Source organism: Phasianus colchicus, chromosome 2 (assembly GCF_987193195.1).
Source record: "Phasianus colchicus chromosome 2, bPhaCol1.hap1.1, whole genome shotgun sequence".
NCBI lineage: Eukaryota > Metazoa > Chordata > Aves > Galliformes > Phasianidae > Phasianus > Phasianus colchicus.
In genome coordinates, this window is record NC_143437.1 from 34,962,356 (window position 1) to 34,981,516 (window position 19,161).

The window sequence follows — 19,161 nt, forward strand, 5'->3', positions numbered from 1 at the left end:
CATTTATGACATAATTGACTATAACAGAAAAGGAAATATACACTTTGGGACTGGAATTAAAAAAAAACAAAAACACCTAGAAAACAGATATTATAAATAAACGTGCCAATAAAACTCTCATCAACCACCGAGACTGAACAGTGATCTCAGTTAATGAAGGACAGGCAGAGATGGAAATGTGTAAGGACAGACGGCACTTTGCAATTCTGTCTGCTGAGGATTTGCAGCACCTTTTGTTCAGAAGCTCTATTTCCTCATTCAACTTTTCATGCATAAGTAAAATAAGACATCAAAGACATAAAACATAACAGTTCTACCTCAAATGCTGCTCACATGTATTGTTCATGTGATTATCCACACAGAGAGATGAAGTACACAGTACAAGGAACATGAAGCACATGTGTATATTTTAGTGTTTTGCTAAAAGAATAGAAACTATGTATGGATTTGCTCCCAGCAGTCTCCCCATATCAACTCCCCATTATACTGAACATAGAGCATTTCACTGCCTGAACAGAGACAGTTTTCCTTACAACACAAGAACATTTTGTTTGACCATGTAATGTAGAAATAAGTGAAAGAAGGAGAGGCAAGGACCCACCCTCACAGAAAGGTCCAAAAGAGTATTTCTGAGAATATAACACTCAACTTCTAAGCTATTTATTTTAGGGTTCGTATTTATTCTCCTTTTTTCCTGTGTCTCAAGGTAATTGTACATTTCATCAAATCTGCCTTGAATACTTTACTTTAAAAATAAAACAACAAAACAAAAAGGACACTTTCTGCTCCTATAATTCCATTATTTTCCTTTTTCCTTGAGAAAAAGATGACAGAAGTTCAAAACACACTTGAAATTCAAACTGTAAATTGTGGCAATGTACTCAATGATGCAGCAATTTAGCTCAGTTAAGATGTGATAAGGGTTGGTTTACTGCCCATAATAAATAACTGTAATAAGAAATGTTCATAAATAACTACAACTTAACATTATAATACTCTCCAGAATTTAGAAATTAGGGAACTACTTAAATGTCAAAAAACACAACCAACAACCAAAACCAAACACACACAACACTCACAAAACCCCACAAAATCTGGAAAAAAAACAAGCCCAATCCTCAAGCCTATTAGATGAACATCTTTCCAACCTAGTTTGTTTAGCATACGTTCCTGATTATTAATCGCTTTTTATTTCAGATCTTAAAGGCCAGGCAGAGCCACCTGCACCATCCTCCTTTGAGAACTCTGGGAGATGTCAGAAAATTTCAACCCAAACAAATGTATCCATTAACATCCTTTATTTTCCCTGGCGGAAGGCTGCAGACAATTTTTCCTCTGTATTTTCCTGAAAGATTCTCAGTAAACCAGTCAGTATTTAGTAGGCCAAAATACCTATTTTTCTCTACTTGGTTGCTTTGAGTACCAAAGGAATAATCAAACCAGCAGGATCTCCTCTGAACTGATAGACAATACCCATCATCTCTAACCAAGTTCAGCATCTCTCTGAACATCAGCTGTGACAGAAGCTCCAGAAGATGCTGTGCTTGGAGCACCGTCACATAGATTCTCACAACCCATTCTAATCCCTCACCGGAGAGTTTCAGTACATCCCCCCTTCACTAAAAGCCCTTGTAAAACATCTGAAACTGAATTTCAGAAACAACAGGACTGTCCAAGAGCGGTCCTTTGGATTAAATATATCATGCTTTGGATTAAATATTTCAGAATTTATGGATTACAGTGAGCATTGCTCATGACCACTGCAATAGGAGGCAAAGCATATAGTTTAGATATCGGCAGGAGAAGGAAAGTGAACTTTGTATACCTGCTATATCTTCTTGTTTCAGAACAGGTGAATGAAAAGAAATCATGGGCATCTTGGCCAAAACTCACTGCAAACTGACCACTGTAGAAAGAATGTAAATGCTTTTCTGTGTTACATTCTTTCTCCTGAAAAACAGTGGGAAATCATGAAAGTGCAGTGTTTGTCAAGAGCTCCCTTTTCTGGAGACTAAGTGCTTCACTGCTTCATAAAATGCTCACCCTCAGTGATCTCTGGTCAGAAGTGCCAATGAGTTCACTGGATTGCAGTTTGGACCATTCAAGAAGAACTGGCTCTCTTTAATTTACTGATATCACAGTAACATAGCTACAAATGCAAAACAAGGCGTTTGCTTATTTGTTTGGTTTTGAAGAGAAGACAGTTCTTATTGCATGGAATACTCAAGATCATAGCAATACTTTTAATGCTGGAGGTATTCATACTCCAGGTAAAGCTGAAATGTCTGATATCATTAAGTACTGATTGTAAATCATCTACTCAGTTCTATTAGGCACTGCACTAATTTGAAGAAATAACACAATATTCCTCTTTCCTTGAGACAAAGAAAAATGGGGGATTGAAAGCAAAATCCTTCTAATTTGAAAAGTCGTGCACGAGGAAGTGCGGATGTTAGCAAGGGAATGAGGTTTTTTCCCTTAACACACCCATCAACAAAACAGAAAGCATTGAGCCACTACAGCAAAAAAAATGACAACACTTCAAACTGACATCTTTTGTTTTACAATTCCCATTTTGATATCATTTCTAGATGGGATAGTGACTGCATATTTAATTTTAAGAGTACAATAAAAAAACATTTCTCACAGAAAATAAGTATTCAATAAGGCACCTGAAGGATTTCCACTAACATTTCTTCATGACATTCAAACTATTTCAATGCAAGATTAAAGAAAATAGAGAAATTACAAAGATATTAAAAAATATTTTTCATTTTCAGGTCTGCATACTGAAATTCCAAATTTCTGCAGTTCTCAGCTCTGGAAACACCCTTCCCCTCATCCTACACACACAGACTGTGGAAGTGTTCAGCCTCCACGTTGCAGTTTGTAACATCAAAAGTGCACGAACAATACACTTTCCTGTGAATTATTACTTATTCAATAATCACATGCATCTTATATACGCACAATTTACTATTTTCATCTGTTATCATCTATCACTGAACAGTGCAAATCCACTTACTCCAGCATCTCTTTACAGCATTTTGAGTTCTGAAATTTTACGTGCATTGTGATGTCTCCAACACCATCACAGAACTCTTATGACAAAAATTAATATAGATAAGAATTAAGATAGTCTTCTGGAATTAAACTCTGATCTGAAAGGTACATTTGAACATTTGGGGACCTCTCTTCAGATGCTGACAGCAAGACATGTGAGCGGATGTAGAGAGAATCTGGATATATGGTTCACATATGGGCCTAACAAAAGCAATCTCTTCATATAAAGAATCTATTTCTCATGCTAAGTCTACCTTGTTTTCTAATGTCATCTGAAAGGAATGTTGGAATCTGGGACAGTTTTCCACATCAGAGTCTGTTATTTAGCTGCCTGATGTCAGAATTATTATCTAATTCCACAGGACTTCTGTAGGTTTTTTGTTTTTTTTTTTCTACTTGTTTTTGTTCTGTTCTTTTGTTTTGTTATGCATTAAGACAACCAATACAACATCTTCTTCGGAAATCTTTTTCCTTATTCTTATATCTTATTTCCTCACACCCAAAGCACCTGAAATTATACACGTATCCTTAGTGATAGGAGCAACTTTTGCCTTTGACCTCCTTTCCTGCGTGTTTTTTCTTATGGTAAGCTTGGGCAGCATATTAAATATTGGATTTCCCCTGCATTTCCATTTCAGCTAAAATGCAGCTTTCTGAGTAAAATGACCCTTGGAGTTATATGGTATGTGTTTCACACGAACCTTTACATGACAGAACTAACGTAATAAGGTTTATTTTCCACTTCTTTCTCCTAATTGCTTTTTATTTTCAGCAGACACATCGGATTCTGCACTGTACAAAGGAGAGCTCAACATGACTACTTGTGTAGCACTGTGCCTGGGACCTATTTATTTAGATATAGACTCAAGTTGGACTTGAGCTCAAAAAAATTAAGTACTCAGCAATCTCAAATGATTTTTTTTTTTTTTTTTTTTTTGCAACAGTTACAGTATCACAGTTCTAGTGCACTATTGCAAAAACAAAAAACCTTTACTTTTACTTAGGGAAAAATATTCAAGCAAGGAGAATGAAGACAAAAGTTGTTTAGAGCTGCCCAACTATTTTGCAGTTAAGTCATCACTGAAATCACTTAAGTCATCAGAGACAAAGGAGTTTAATAATTTACAGCAAGCTAGGAGTCACAGGTTTCACAGACAGGTCTTCATTTAGTTCCACACATGCTAAAGAAATGAAAAATTCCCTTTTTAATTCAAGGTCCTAATTAGTATGATAACTGGAAGAATTCCAGAGCCATCACATTTGAAAATAACAACCTATCTATTTACAATCAACCTCCTTTGTAGCATATCATGAGGGGAATAGAAAGAATTTACAGATGACCTACCATACCCAGTTGAGGTCTGACCTTTTCCAAGTTTTGAAGGAGTCCAGGACTTTGGAGGGAACTCAGCCCATAATTCAAGCAAAGATTTTTCAAAGGATAAAAAGGCCTGATTTTTTTTTTTTTTTTTAAACTAAAAGCAGCATCTCTGGTTTCTGAGTACAGAGTTTTAGAAGGAAGGAAGAAAACAACACTACAAATAGCAAACAAAGCTTACTGTTTACGATACTACCATTTTACCCATGAAAAACCCAGTTGTCTTCATCAGCATTTCCAAACCATCACATTATTTAAGGCAATGGTGGAGTAGGAGGTTGGTCTGTTTCCCACATTTGCAGTTGGCTCAGCTGGAAAGTGAATAAGGCTATTGCCCCAGGATGAGTGAATAATTTAACCCAACTGCAGTTTTGCACAAAATTACTTTAACAACTGGAGGAGGAAAAAAGTAAAAAGCATGGCTAGTCAGACTCAGTGTTAGAGAAGACATAGAAGACAGATTTAATTTTATTTCCTTAATAAACTAATAGCATCCACAGTTTAACTCACGGTGCTACTGTTAAAGAAGTATAAATCTTGACATTAAATCACAATATTCTTCTGTGCTAAGAGTTTGCTGCCACTGCACAAAGTGTCACATACATTACTTACGTATTACCAAACAATACTGCATCAGTCTGGGTGAGATAAAACTTACGCTGGAACAGACGCAGACGCAGGATGAAATCCCCACACTGTACACTGATACTTAGCAGAGGTCTGCTGCATGCTGAACGGGGTTTGATCTTTAGATCATAAACTCCTGGGGGCACAGATCTTCTTTAATTACATGACTACAAAGCACCATGTGTTTCCATTATGCTATTTAAATAGTAGATTTAATTTGAATTTACATTTATTGATGTAAACATTCCTGACTGTAACAGTGCCCTCCAATCTGATGCAGAAAGTCACTGAATTATTAGAAAAAAATTCCTTCCCATATAGATCACAAAGGTAAGATTTCCCAAATGTACTATTTGAAAAGATGAACAGAAATTAATAGGAGAGAAAAAAATTTAGTAGAACAAACATTTTAACATGATATCTTCATACAAATAACACTAACATCTCAGGTAGCCCTAGTCTGCAGTTCTGCTCTAATACTTCTATGTTGCATTTATTGCAGGACTGAATGAATTCAGTTGCTTCCAGCAACCTGCATTCCACTGATTATTGGAAGTAGCATGGGAAGGCTCATTCATTTACTTTGCTACGCTGCTCAAACAGAAGTGAAAGCTCTGTTAATGAATTTAACTGTCAGGACTCCAATCAGTTCTGCTTTTTACCATAATTAATTCTATCTCTGATTTTGTGTAAATAGTCCTGTCATTGAAAACTTTGTTTTGTGTGTCTTCTGTAAATTTGGTGAGATTTAAATGGACTAGACAGGTACCGAGTTCAGAGGGCACTTAAGCATAAAGCATTTTAACACAACAATTTAAGGTAAGCTTTTCTATTAACAACACACATCCAGAAATTGCACTAATGCTGCAAAAGACTTTAGTTTAGCACTTAAATAGTTACTATTTGGAAGAACCTAGGCAAAAAGTAAAAAAAACATTATGTACTATAAAGGTGGAATGTACTGTTCAGTTACTGTCACGTTCCTATTAAAAACAACTTTCAAACAGTGGATCTTGTAAATCATATGTAATCAAAACATACAAGCACTAATTTACCAGCCTAAAATTTTGCCAGAATAGATACAATTGAAAATGAAAGCAGACAGCTATGTGAAAAGTAGCAATATTCAGCAAAGATTATACTGCTTTGGACTTCAATTATCAGTTTTCATGATATAACTCACAAGGCAGCTAAGAAAGAAGTAAGTTGCAAGTAGAGATTTTTCCCTTCTGTCTACATCACAAAAATAATTTTTTCAGATCAAGAAATACTTTTTGATTTTGGACATGACCACCTCTGACCCATTACTTCCTTTTCCTTGTCCTTACACTACCTTGCAGAAAGAAAGAGTGGAATACAGGACCTTCTGGCTGATCTAAAAACACGTGAGCAGAAAAAGACTTAATAAAAGCCGAAGGCCGAGCAACAACAGATGAATATTTGAAATGCTAGATTTGACCCTTCTGCAGAACGTGAAGTTTCCACAGTAGATTGAGATTCACTACAAATAGACCCAACGGTGGGAACAGCTTATGTAGGTAAATGATCACCTGGAATAATCTTGGATTTTTGATCACATCACTGATAAATGCACATACATAGGCTAAGGTAGCACAGAGTAACTGCAAAAATAAGTTACAGTAAGTACATTAAAAGTGTAAGATTGACAGCTTTCTTGATTCTTTGCACATAGAAAAGAAGGCTACAGCATTGTGACTTGTTTTTTGCTCTTGACCTTGCCCACTCCCTCCATCTCTAATTCTCATTTGCATACCTACTGAACAAAGGTAATAACCCTTCAAAAAAACAGTTTTCTTTAGACATTTGCAGCTTTGAAACACTGAAAAAAATGCAGTGGATCTGTCAGACTCATTATGCAAGAATGTGCAAGCCTTCATTATGAACTTACAGAGGCTGTCTAAATGATTCTAAGAGAAACTAACAATTTTCTATATGTAACAGAGCAAAAAAAAAGTAAGACATCATTAAGCTGGTGCACATGCATGTTCTGTCAGAGGTTAAACACTCTCCTTTTTCTGCACATGATCAACACAGTTGCATACAAAACTGGATAAGGAAGCCATACTACTATTTTTGAAAGGTAAGCACACGTCTCAGTAGGACTTTCAAGAATAGCATGATAATATTTACAATTTTTTTTACAATAAAAGCAATTGCTCCAAGATGGTCTTCGTACCAGGATGTTTACTACAACATCTTGGTAACCTAACAATTGTTCAGAGAAGCTCATAAAACTACTTTATTAGTAAAGCCTGAAAGGAGGTAGGATAGGGAGATGTCATTCCTCAACCATAACACTTTACAACCTCCTTTTGTTTCTTAATCTTTGAGTTCCTGCAACAACTTTCTCCAGCAGGTATGTTCATGAGGTAAAAGTTGGCTACAGTCCCATTCAGCTAGCAGACTCGGGCAGCTCTTATAAATACACCAGCAAGATAAACAAATGCAAAATAAACAATAACCCAGAGTTAACAGCTTTTAGCATCGGATTTCACACTGCAATCTTCATAGCATGGCTTCTGCAATCTTAAAAGTGACATCGTTTCTCTGAATGTGATTCACAAAGAGTACTAAGCATACTACTGCAGTGGAGTCTATGAAGAATCAGAAATGGCGGAGTCTTTTTTCCTTTAGGCTGAAACATGAGGGTACTAGCTCTGGTGCAGCAGCTGTCTTACCAGCTCCTGGATTAGTTATGGGAGAACTAAATACGGACATGCACTTTCCCAGATGAAACATCCCTCATTACATTCATATTAGTGAACAAAATAAATGTAATTTTTCATCATCTTTAAAATGTAGTGTTTATAAGAGAAATTCCAACATTCCTATAAACATAAGGAGCAATGCAGTATAGGTTCTAGTAATAGTGTTTTGATTTTACATATATCCGTGAGAAGACTACCGTGCAAGCTTTTAATATAGCAGTAGTTTTAGTAATACTACAAAAACCTTTTTTTCTTTAATACTTGAAAACAGTCCTGCAAAAAAAAATGAAGAATCTAATGATTTAACATCCTTTCCCCCCTTTTTCTATCCTAACACAGAACACTAAAAACAGTATTTCTGTGGTACTCATCACCCAAGTGTTTACTTTTTTTTTTTTTTTTTTTTAAAGAAAGAACTTTCTGCGTGTTACAATTAGACTGTTTTTTTATTTGTCCATTAAGATCATTTATCTTTATTTTTTTCAAGGTTAGGACAAAAATGGCTTTGTTCACCTTTACCTAATACAATATGAATTTGTAAGTAGTAGCCTTTGGAAATTAACTTTCAGAATTTATGGAGTTATCTCAAATACACATCTAGGTTGATCTAGGACAAGATTTCAAGTTTCTCCTACAAATGCTCGTAAGTGTTTGCCAGTCATATAGATACAGTGCTGACGAAATACGCTCTTCTCTGAGACAAGAAGCAGAGCACACAGTAATGCAGTGAAAGGAACATACCACTATTGCAAACAACTGCCTGTTACAATTAGCCTTTTTGGCATGAAACCTGAATTTCTCCATGCTATACTCCAATTCAGTGTTTTCTTCCTTTCATATTCACTACCAATTTCTCTGAACCCAAAAACGTCAAGAGGTCAACAATTACATTGTTCACAATAGACCTTAAAAGTAAGAGTGACCCTACGCTATAAATTCATTTTTCTCCTTTGATCATCGTTTTATTTGACTGTATTTCAGTAAATTATCCATGTAGTTTTTATTTTGACAGCTCTCTTTACAGCAGTAAAACAAAATGTGTGCATTGCAAATGGCAAAGATTCAAATTTCAGCTATGTTTATCCAAAATAGCACTGAACTGCTTCTGTACTTATGCTATACTGCCTACAGCCTTACGGAAGGGGAGACAGATGGGATGAATTTAGCAGGGAAACAGCTGTGGCTTGAAGAAGAGACAAGCAAAAGTTTTGCTATCAGGCTTCATTATGTATCAAGGTACCAGTAAAATGTGTATCCGTAAGGCAGCCAAAAAAGTGTTTTTCATTTGACTAGTGATAATTACCTTTTCTCGACAGCTGACAATGTTCTAAGCAGCATTAAATAGGTATAATAATTAAGCAATAAGATAAGACAAGCAGTGCCTTGCTGGGGATTATGGCTTGCCTCGGGTATGTTGAGAGGCACAAGGCTGAATGGTGAGCGACTTCAGCCACCCAAGAAATGCAATAATCCCCCAGAAATGCACTGCCTGGAGTGTCGTCTTGCTATTAAAAATGGAAATTTAAAAAGGACAAAATGTTAGACACGTTTCCTGTAGATTTTTGACATGGGTTAACATTACAGAAAGCCAATGAAGAAATTCCATTTCAGCCCAGCCTTTGAAAATCTTTTCCCAAGGAGACATATACATCTGTTCAACGTGTTTCTCCACTGTATTCAAAAAATTGATTTGAGAAGCACAAGCATTTGCATCATCTAACAAGTGTGAAAAGGCACAGCGTATTACAATATCCTTCATGATGGTAAATGTTAAAGCCAGACTGTTTCTAAGATGTCTCCAAATATTTATTCTGTGCAATTGTCCAAGTATGGTGTGATTTTACAGACAAGCTTTTTTCACTGGATGGGAGAAAGGGGAAGAGTAAGAAAGAGGAATAGAGGAAGAAAGACCACATAGTTGAAACTAAGACTAAATCCCTCCCAGTGTTGGAAGTAGTACTCAGAAAGATTACACCACTTCACATAAGCAGAGGGAAGTTTATTACAATTTCAGCCATGCCACTAAGAGAACCTTTTGAATCTGGGGACTTGGAAGTGTCCAGCAACCTTAGCTTTAATCAAATCAGAAATCTGAATGCCTTTCAGGAACAAGCTGGGTCAAAGATATATTTCTTTTCACATAACTAAAGGTAGAATATGATTGTAAGAGGTTAAAAAGGTCTTTACAAAAAATAGCTCCAGGAAAGAATGATATTTTAAATTACAGAAGAAAAGAAGAGTCTACCTGGCAAAAGAAGATCCTATCTGCATGTCTGAGAACATAAATGGTGCAAAAACAAGTCTTCAGTCTCATAATCTGAAACCAACTCCACTTCCAATTAATTTGAAAGAGTGAAAACAAAAGTCACAAATAAAAAAACTCTAAGTGCAACATTAGTTGTGGAACTTACCGACACAAGACACATCGAGGTTAAACATGCAAAAAATTAAAAGCAGGTTAGGCACAGGGAAAATGAAAGCAACCACAAGTATATCAACTTCCATAGGAGCAAGACTGTACTATCTGCAAGTAATCACAATGCTGAAGTTACTATGAAAAAGCTGCATTCCAACACCTAGCAAAAATTGAGTCACTTATTATATTAAGAAGACAAACTATCATTACTTTTTGGTCTCCTTACAACACCAAATACTTTTTACTAGTATAGTGAGTTCACTTTAGGCCCAATAGAAAGATCCCAAATACTCTGCTACTGCTGAAAGGAGTTTGCCAAATACTTTTTACTAGTATAGTGAGTTCACTTTAGGCCCAATAGAAAGATCCCAAATACTGTTACATATTCCAACTAAACATTTGCTGGATAGTGCATAGTGTCAATCTCACAGAGGTTACTTGCAAATAAATATTTTTTAATGTTTTGACATATCATAAGAAATATGGTACAGAAGAATGAATTTTGAAAATGGACATGCAACACAATTTGGAAGAAAATAAGGTGACCACAATAGCCAGAGATTTCAGCAATTTAATTTTTAGATGGTGTAAAGAATCAAGACTTGTTAAGATGTGAATACCTCTAGGAAGAACATGGGTTGAGTGTCCACTATATTGGGAAGGCTATTATCCTGGGTAGAAACCTTTATTCTATAGCTCTGGATATGTTTCAGCAGATGCTTAATATGATGTGTGATGCATTTTGGTGCTGTTTCTTGCCATTAAACAACAAAGTTTTTATAAGCCCACTGGCAAGGGTGCGATTTGATCAATTGACTGGTCCATTACTACTGTCATTGACCAGAAAGGCTACTACCAGTCACTGAAGACAAAATATTCAAAGGAAAGATGTGGTGGCTAAAGGTAATTGGTGGATTAACAAAACAAGGACTGCATATCACCACCAGAAGTAACCTCCAACTGAAAAAAAGAGAGAATAAATTTGTTTTTTCACTTGAAGTCCATGCATATAATTGCAATGCATGCCTTCTCCAGCATCAGTGCGATGCTCTGCATGGGGCCAAGCATTTCTAGATCTTGCCACAGCAAGCAGTCTGCACTGGGCTGCTAAAGACATCACCTTTATCTACCTCCATTTCAGAGGAGAGAATCAAGAATTCTTTGTTAATGCTAAATTAACATTTAAATTTGAAACCCAGCAACTGTGCTGACAACAGAAAGTAACAGGAACAGCCTGGAACCTTATGTTGTGCTGTTTTATGTCACACATTTCAGGGCTTTTTACATTCCTGGTAGACAAGAGCACAAGCTTACTATTAGCGAGCTGAAGGCTTTGACTCTCAGAAGCTGAAGGCATGAATAAGAACTATCCTCATGTCTGCTTTGGAGAAGGCTGAGAACATCAAAGCAGTCAAGTTGAAGATATCCTCAGCAGTGGACAATTATCAGACTCCTAACAGAAGGGATGCTAGTCAATGCTGATAGCTGTTCTACAGAGAAGCGAGCTATTTGTGCCTCTAGGTTTTCTTTGAGGCATAGGCTATTCCCCATGCCTCAAAGATCCCCATGAAGCATCTCCTTTCCAAATATTATCCTCCAGTTTCTAAAACATTGCAACTGTGGAGACCAGCTGTTACATGTGCAAAGTGAACACAGACACGCTGTATTTTTTCCCTCTATATAGACTACAAGCTAGGTGATCAAATCCTAAGTAGCATTAACTAATCCTTAAAAAAAAGGTAATTCAATAACTATTGGCCTGTTAATGTGACTTCAAATGTCTGAAAAGCCTACAACAAACAATGAAGGTAAATCGAAAACAAGGAAACAGAAACATAGGATTAAACCTATGACGAAGATTCTGTCATGTCAATCCTAATTTCTCTGGCAGTTTAAGATAAGTATATTTTACCTACATTAACTTAAAAAACCAAAACATTTTAAATATCATGCCACATCAACAATGGTTAACTAAGCCTCTAATCCTTGTTGGTAAATAAAGAGCACATATGATGGAACAACTGATGGTGGGGAACGATAAGAAAGATTCTTCTAGTTGGGTTTAAGCTGATTTCCAAATATCTGGAATTATGATTCAACACAAGAAGTGTGATAGTAGGCTGATAAATTTAAGACATGTCATGAGCTTAGAGAAGGTCTGGAATACTGCACAGAAATAAACATTACTTAGAAGAATGAAACAGCAAAAAAGGAAGGAAATTTGATGGTACAAGACATTACACTGCAGACTTGATGGATTTTTAGTTCACAGCAAAAAAAGTCTTTGCTAATAATTTGTATTTACTTGGGAGAAAGAGGTCCTGGATGCACTTTTTGGATAGAGATGAATTACCAACTGTCAGTATTAAGCAGCTATAAGAAAGCCAAATGTGATCATAGGATCTGTCACTTAAGGAATGTACAGTGAATATATTAATTCTACTACCCAAGACACTCAAATACCCTTATCCAATGCCCTGCCAACAGTTCTGATCACCCATATTAAAAGATCAACAACCAGAAAACACAGTTTGAGGGAAAGCTTACTGCAAAAAGAACAAAAGAGAAAGGCTTCAGTTATTATTCAGAAGTAGACTGAATAGATACAACCATTGTCTATAAATACAATGCAAATAAAAGCAAAACAAAAGAACTAATCACACCAATTTTGGATCAAGGGCAAATATGTACAAGCTGACCACAAATAAATGCAGATCCCAATCAGTAGAACAGTGGTGCTGGAAATGACCTAATTGGAGCCGTGAGGCCTCACAACTCTTACAGTGGAGTTTAAGAAATCATTATATATATATATGTATATGTATATATCAAATATATAACATACATTAAAGTGTATATATTCAGCGATAGCTGCAGTAGAATAATACAGAATGCATGGCCAAGAATAGATCTTACAAAACATTATTCCCTTCTGTCTGAAAATTGTGCGCGATATTTTCGTCTACTTGTCATTTACTTCTCAAGAAAGGTAACTTGTGCACTATTTTGCAGCATTTTCTGAAGACTATATTTTATTCTTGGTATACATTTTCAGGTTTTCTAACAACTAAGATAATTTTTCCTTTGTGTGTGTGCTACCCAAGTAGTTGGAGAATAAGTCTTTAAAAACAATATTCAAGAGTTTATATAATCTTATACAAGCTGTTACCTATTTAGAATGGGAATATTAATATGTAGAGTATACATATAAAGCTATAAATAATATATACACATATATGATACATATACACACCTACTTAAAATAAGGAGAAGGAAAAATAATAGACAGTGAACAGGAGAGGAAGAGCGATGGAGATCATATGTACTGTGTTAAAGCATCCAAATATATTAAGCAACAGAAAACTACATTTTCAGATTTTGATGCGATTTGTTTTATATACACACACGTGTGTGTGCATGCATATACACAACATTTGTTGATTATTTTTTAATAGTAATTCTCCAGTACATTTTACAAACTAAAATGTGAGCAATAAAAAATTAAGTAATAATGATAATCCCCAATTCCGAATAGAGCTGAGAGTTTTTCACTATTCTCAATATAAAAATTAATGCCTTTTAAACTAAAAAACTGCAATTTAATGCATTTTTTATTCTGTAATTGCATTTCAAAACAGATGCTTAGGCTATTACGACTAAGGTAACAATTGCTCCATTGGACTGGGAAAATAAAAGGCCTTCTAAGCAATGGTCAAAACTGAGTTTTTCTACTCATCAACATTTATAGAAAAACAAAACAAACAGAAAAAACAACACATGAATTATAATTCCATAACTTAGGAAGAAAATGTAAAATATGTAATTCAAGCTAATAGATTCAATCATCAAAAAATAATTTTATTCAAGTGTTTCACTGGAGATTTACCAAAGAAACACCAAATTTCGATTCTGCAGTGTAACAGCGAGCCAGTTATTATGATTTCAGCTACTTGAAATGGCTGGTATATTCTCAATTTGTGTCTCAATTCTTATATATATGTGTTCTCTCATGCATATGAGATCTCTCACACTTTGCTTAGTAACAGCAACAAGAAAATTAATGGTGGAAAAAACGTTCAAATTACTGTCAATCTGAGCATCGTTTCTCTCTTATCTCCTATAGTGGTCCACTTAAGAATCCATTTTAGCTACTCTTACAGATAAGCTTAGCCGTAAGAATCATACATTTCCCCATAGGTGGAAAACAAATGTAATTTGTCACACACTGTGGAATTCAGACATTTCTGCACAGTCGCTGCACTCCACTAGAATCTCTGAAGGGGAAGACACCCCAGGTAGTTGGCTGCAGACGCATCTCAGCAACATGGCACATAGTTACAATTTGACACATAGAGTCTTTATAAATCCAATGTCTATGAAGTCAAACAAATCTCCTTCTTATTTATAGTAACAGGCAAGAGCAGATCTCTGCCGTCTTGTTACACAGATGGTTGTAACATTTTTATAGTTAACTTACAACCACTGATGCCTGAGGAATAGACACACATCTGCCCCAAACTGCCAGTCCTGTAGGCTCTTCTTTTTAACTTCAGCTCCCAAAAATACAGTTGAAACACACACAACACTACTGCCTCTCCCAAAGTACCACGACAAAAAGCCCCAGTCAAATTTGTATAACGTGTATTGCTAATGTTGTGTCGATCAAACAGTGATCACACACACATCAAAGGAAAAAATACTGGCTCTAATCACCAAGTAGGAATTCCAGAGAAAACTTACAGTCCCTGGATTCCACCTACAAATCTTAGTTTGAAAATTAGTTTGGAAACATCCAATCATAAGCTTCCAGAATTATGCTTCATTAATAATGTTTCAAAAAAGCTTTATACTTCATACAACATATTGTTCATGTACTCTTTCTTGTTCTTTATATAAAGTAAAGGCATAATTGGTTCATCTTTAAAAACAGAAATCGATTGCTTGTGATTTTCTTCTGCTCCTCGAAGACAACAATCCACATTATATACACCATTTGGGTCTTTAAAATTCCATTCTTTCTTCTATCTGCTAATTTCTGCTATGAACACTTACCTACAGAATTTGAAGAATTTAATCATAAAATTTGCATTCAAGTTGAAAACGGATCCCAATGTGCTCTTTGCCACACCAAAGAGATTTTATTTCTCTAACACTCATACCTGTGAAGGCACTGACACGGATCAGCTCACTTCCACAGGCACAGCCTTATGTCATGCTATCTAATACTTTTGAGATATTACATAGCTAAACAAATCACTATCTAAAATCATTTAGCTGGATGTCTACTTCTTTTAATGTTGTTTTTCACTGAGGAAAAACACTGAAAGGGGTGGATATCTGCATTACCATGAAAACTGATTTAAAATCATCTTTAAAGACTGCAATTTAAAGCAACCTTTTGTTTTGAAACCCGCTTACATTTCATACAATATTCATGTACAGCATATAGCCAGAAAGATAGGGATGGCAAAAAAAAAAAGTTATCCTGTTCATTTTCAGCAGTGTAGCTATTGCAACTATCAAACACTGCTGCTCCAAAATACATTCCAATCTCCAATTGAACAATTAGATCTTGCACCTGCCACAAAACAGTTACACCACTACACAAGTAGTGATGGACTTCTTAACTACAATGCTACCATTTCTTATTAACCAAATGCAACACTCAGTTCAAGATTAAGTCAAAATAATTTTACTACAAGTAACTAAAGAGAGGCAGAATAAAAACAAAGAAAATCAGGGAGGAACCCACTGCACATTGTTGTGTTGAAAGGAGACCAAGGGTACTGGTGGCTGCATAAAAAGGGAAAACATATCCTTGCAGTAAGAAGCAATCAGCCTTAATAATGCGTTGTGCTTATTTGTACCTGAGTGTTGGATGGAAATCTGAGGAAAAACACATTATTTCTTCTTCTCTGTTCTGCTAAATAACACTGATAGATCTCTGTTTCCAAAATCAGAAGAGAAAAATTGCTGTTTTTTATTCGGTGGAAGTCCTTCAACTTATAAAGAAATAAGTGTGAAATTTATTTTTTGTAGAAGTTATACTTGCTGATTTTCTTCACTTAGGAAAGAATAGTTCATAGCCAATTTATAGCAGTTGGCAACTAAGAATCCATTACAGTTTTGACATGGAAACTAAAAGCAGATTACACTGAATTTTTAAAGCAGTTTATAATAGCAGCTTTGTCATTAATTACCTGGATTTTAAATAAATGCAGTGTAAAATCATAATTAAAAATATGTTAGAAGAGCCCTCTCTTAAAATGCTGTTACTGGCCATGATTCGAATGCTCAATAATCTCCGCCACATTTAAATATTCTAAAATATTTAATGTGACAAATACTATCACTGTGCAGTTTTCTCTCCTTGCCGTTATCAAAACAGCAGCAGAAGGTAGGGCACTGCCTGCAGCATGACCACTCTGCTTTCAAATCACTTTTCTGTTCTGGATTAATGCTTTCAATCTTTTCTACTGTATAGTCACTGCTGCTGCAGCAGAGAATGAGCAACATTTTCCACTACGTCTGTTTGGTTCTTACAAAAAGGAAAGGCTCTCCTAAAAACTTACACAGAAATCTTAAATTCACCTCGATACTAATAATGCTACAGCTTTAGGGGAACAGCTAGGGAAAAAGAAAAAGACTGAACTTTTTTCCCCGCTAAAAGTAAAATTGAGTCCTCAGTGTGTGTTGCCCAAATGTGAAGAATCCACCACAAAAAAACAAAGGGGAGGTAAGATCAATGGAAAAACTATGTGGTCACATAGATGGAAGACACAATCACATAGGTATTTTGAGTTTCTTTGTTCTCTGAGCTATAAAAAATTACAGCAATTATGGATTACAGAAGAACTAGATGGGGCTCAGACAGAAATCAGAAAAGGAGAAGAAGGGGACCTGGGATACTAAAAAGAAAACAAAGAGTTTTCAAGAAACAGTATAATATAGACAGACAGAGACCATAGTTGGAATGGAGTGAACAAACAGGACTGGAACATTCAGTGCAAGCTATGTTCTTGTCAGGTACTCAAAAATAGGCCACTAACTTTTGCTCTGTCAGTACCACCTAGCCCAAATGAGCTTGAACTGCACCATGTCTTTCAGTACTGACAAGAAAGAAGTAGCCAGGTCAGCTGGACTTGCAGAAATGCCATTTCACCACTTCTCCCACCTCCCCAGCCACGCCTCAGCTCACTTCAGTGACCCTTAAATTAAATACAGACTGGAAAACAGAGTGAGAAGGTACAGGATTCTTTTGGTACCAAGAAGAAAAGTCTCCAGAGTGTTCTTTAAGACTATCTAACACAAGTCACAGCACAAGGTAGTTTGGAGACTGTCCAGAATATTCAATGTATATTGGAGGAAATACTTCACTCTAGCTGCTACCAGTTACTCCCAAGAAGTCAGTATCCCTTTGAGAAGGCTAGAGGTACCTGGAAGCAATTAATAGCTCTCTGGATACTAAGACCTTCAACAAGATTTTCTTGTTTATCTAAGTTATATATTACCAAGAAACATAATTTGGCAATATGGAAAAAAAGAACATTACATGGCATTACAGAATCCACATCTGTAAACTACCTTCACACTACTGAATAACCTCCTCCTCTCCTTCTCAGCCCTCCCTTCCCTCCTCATTTTTTTTTTTATGGTAAGACAATTCATCCAAGTTAGAACAGAGAACAGCCGAAGCAGCCCACACACATATGTACTAGGCTTAAATTCTTTGGAAGACTGTGTTGTTCAAGCTTTCCTTTTATTTATCCAAAATGGCACAAGCAAAAGATGTTATAAAAAAAACTCGACAGAATGCTTGAAGGAGTAGGGGGAAGGGTGGCCATTTTCATAAAGCAAGACCATTACTTTCAAACAATTTAGTGTCATTTTTATGTTTACAGCCTAACAGGTACAGTATAGCATACCACCTGCTAACAGATTAACAGGACCTCCTACCTTGACTTCATCCTCTCATGCATTCTCCCATGCTGGATACACTGTTGGTCCAATTCATCATTCCGTTTCTGCATCTTCTCCAATCTGCCATGAAGATACTCTTTTTCCTGACTAAGCTGGTTGACTTTAGATCTATAGAAGTAAAACACAGTGATGATGGATGTTGTCAGATTTCATCCTGCAGCGTGCCATCAATATGTGGCTTCAGCATTTATAAAATTCCATACATGGATATATAATGCATAAACAGGCTATTACTAGAACTTAGAAACAAGAAGCCACTTCAAATATTCTTAAAATGGAAGAACATGAAGCTGCAGTGTGTCTGGTAAATATGTCAATTACTCAGTCACAGGTTGGCTATGCTAATTTCAGCTTTATTTAAACAGGCATGTCATTTGACATTAGGTGCTGTTATTAAACATTATCAATACATGTAAATCCATACTTGTTTAGCATTTTGAAAACTCCTTTCAAGTTCTTTGTTGGTAAAGGCCAAAAAATGGGTACTAGAAACTTTTTAACCCTTATTGTACTGCACAGGTTGAACTCTGAATAGTACTACTGTTTTAGAAACTTTATTGCCCTGATATGCCCCAAATACTGCATGACACACACGAAAAAAGAGGAAAATTAATAAAAGCTTAAGAAACAACATTAAAATCATACACACACTCTAATCTACATAAGGCTTGGCAGAGCCTTTAAGAAATTTAGTCACTTTCTAGCAATTCTTATTCTTCACGGGTGAGCAGAGACACCAGATCCATGAATGACCTGGGACTGTTACTTGCTACATCTCTAACCATCAGCCCATGGAGAAACAGGCATGAGCTGTTTCTTAATATCAGGAAAAGATCTCAGATAAAATTGTGATAAAATATACATTATGCACTTGTACAGTTTAACTCCTTGGAAAAGGTTAATGAGAACATGTCAGAATCTGCTATACCATCAGAACGTAAGAATCAAAAGCAGGCAAATTTGTTTTA

General features: G+C 35.9%; 1 protein-coding gene across 7 annotated transcripts in view; it reads right to left on the reverse strand.

The window, feature by feature from the left end:
• The window catches only part of SDCCAG8 (SHH signaling and ciliogenesis regulator SDCCAG8), a 101,996-nt gene that overhangs the window by 19,479 nt on the left and 63,356 nt on the right, over window positions 1-19,161 (reverse strand). For all 7 annotated transcript variants that reach the window (XM_090135352.1, XM_090135353.1, XM_090135355.1 and 4 more), the window contains one exon: window positions 18,170-18,301. In XM_090135352.1, the coding sequence (XP_089991478.1) occupies window positions 18,170-18,301 (132 nt within the window). The remainder of the gene's footprint in view (window positions 1-18,169; window positions 18,302-19,161) is intronic.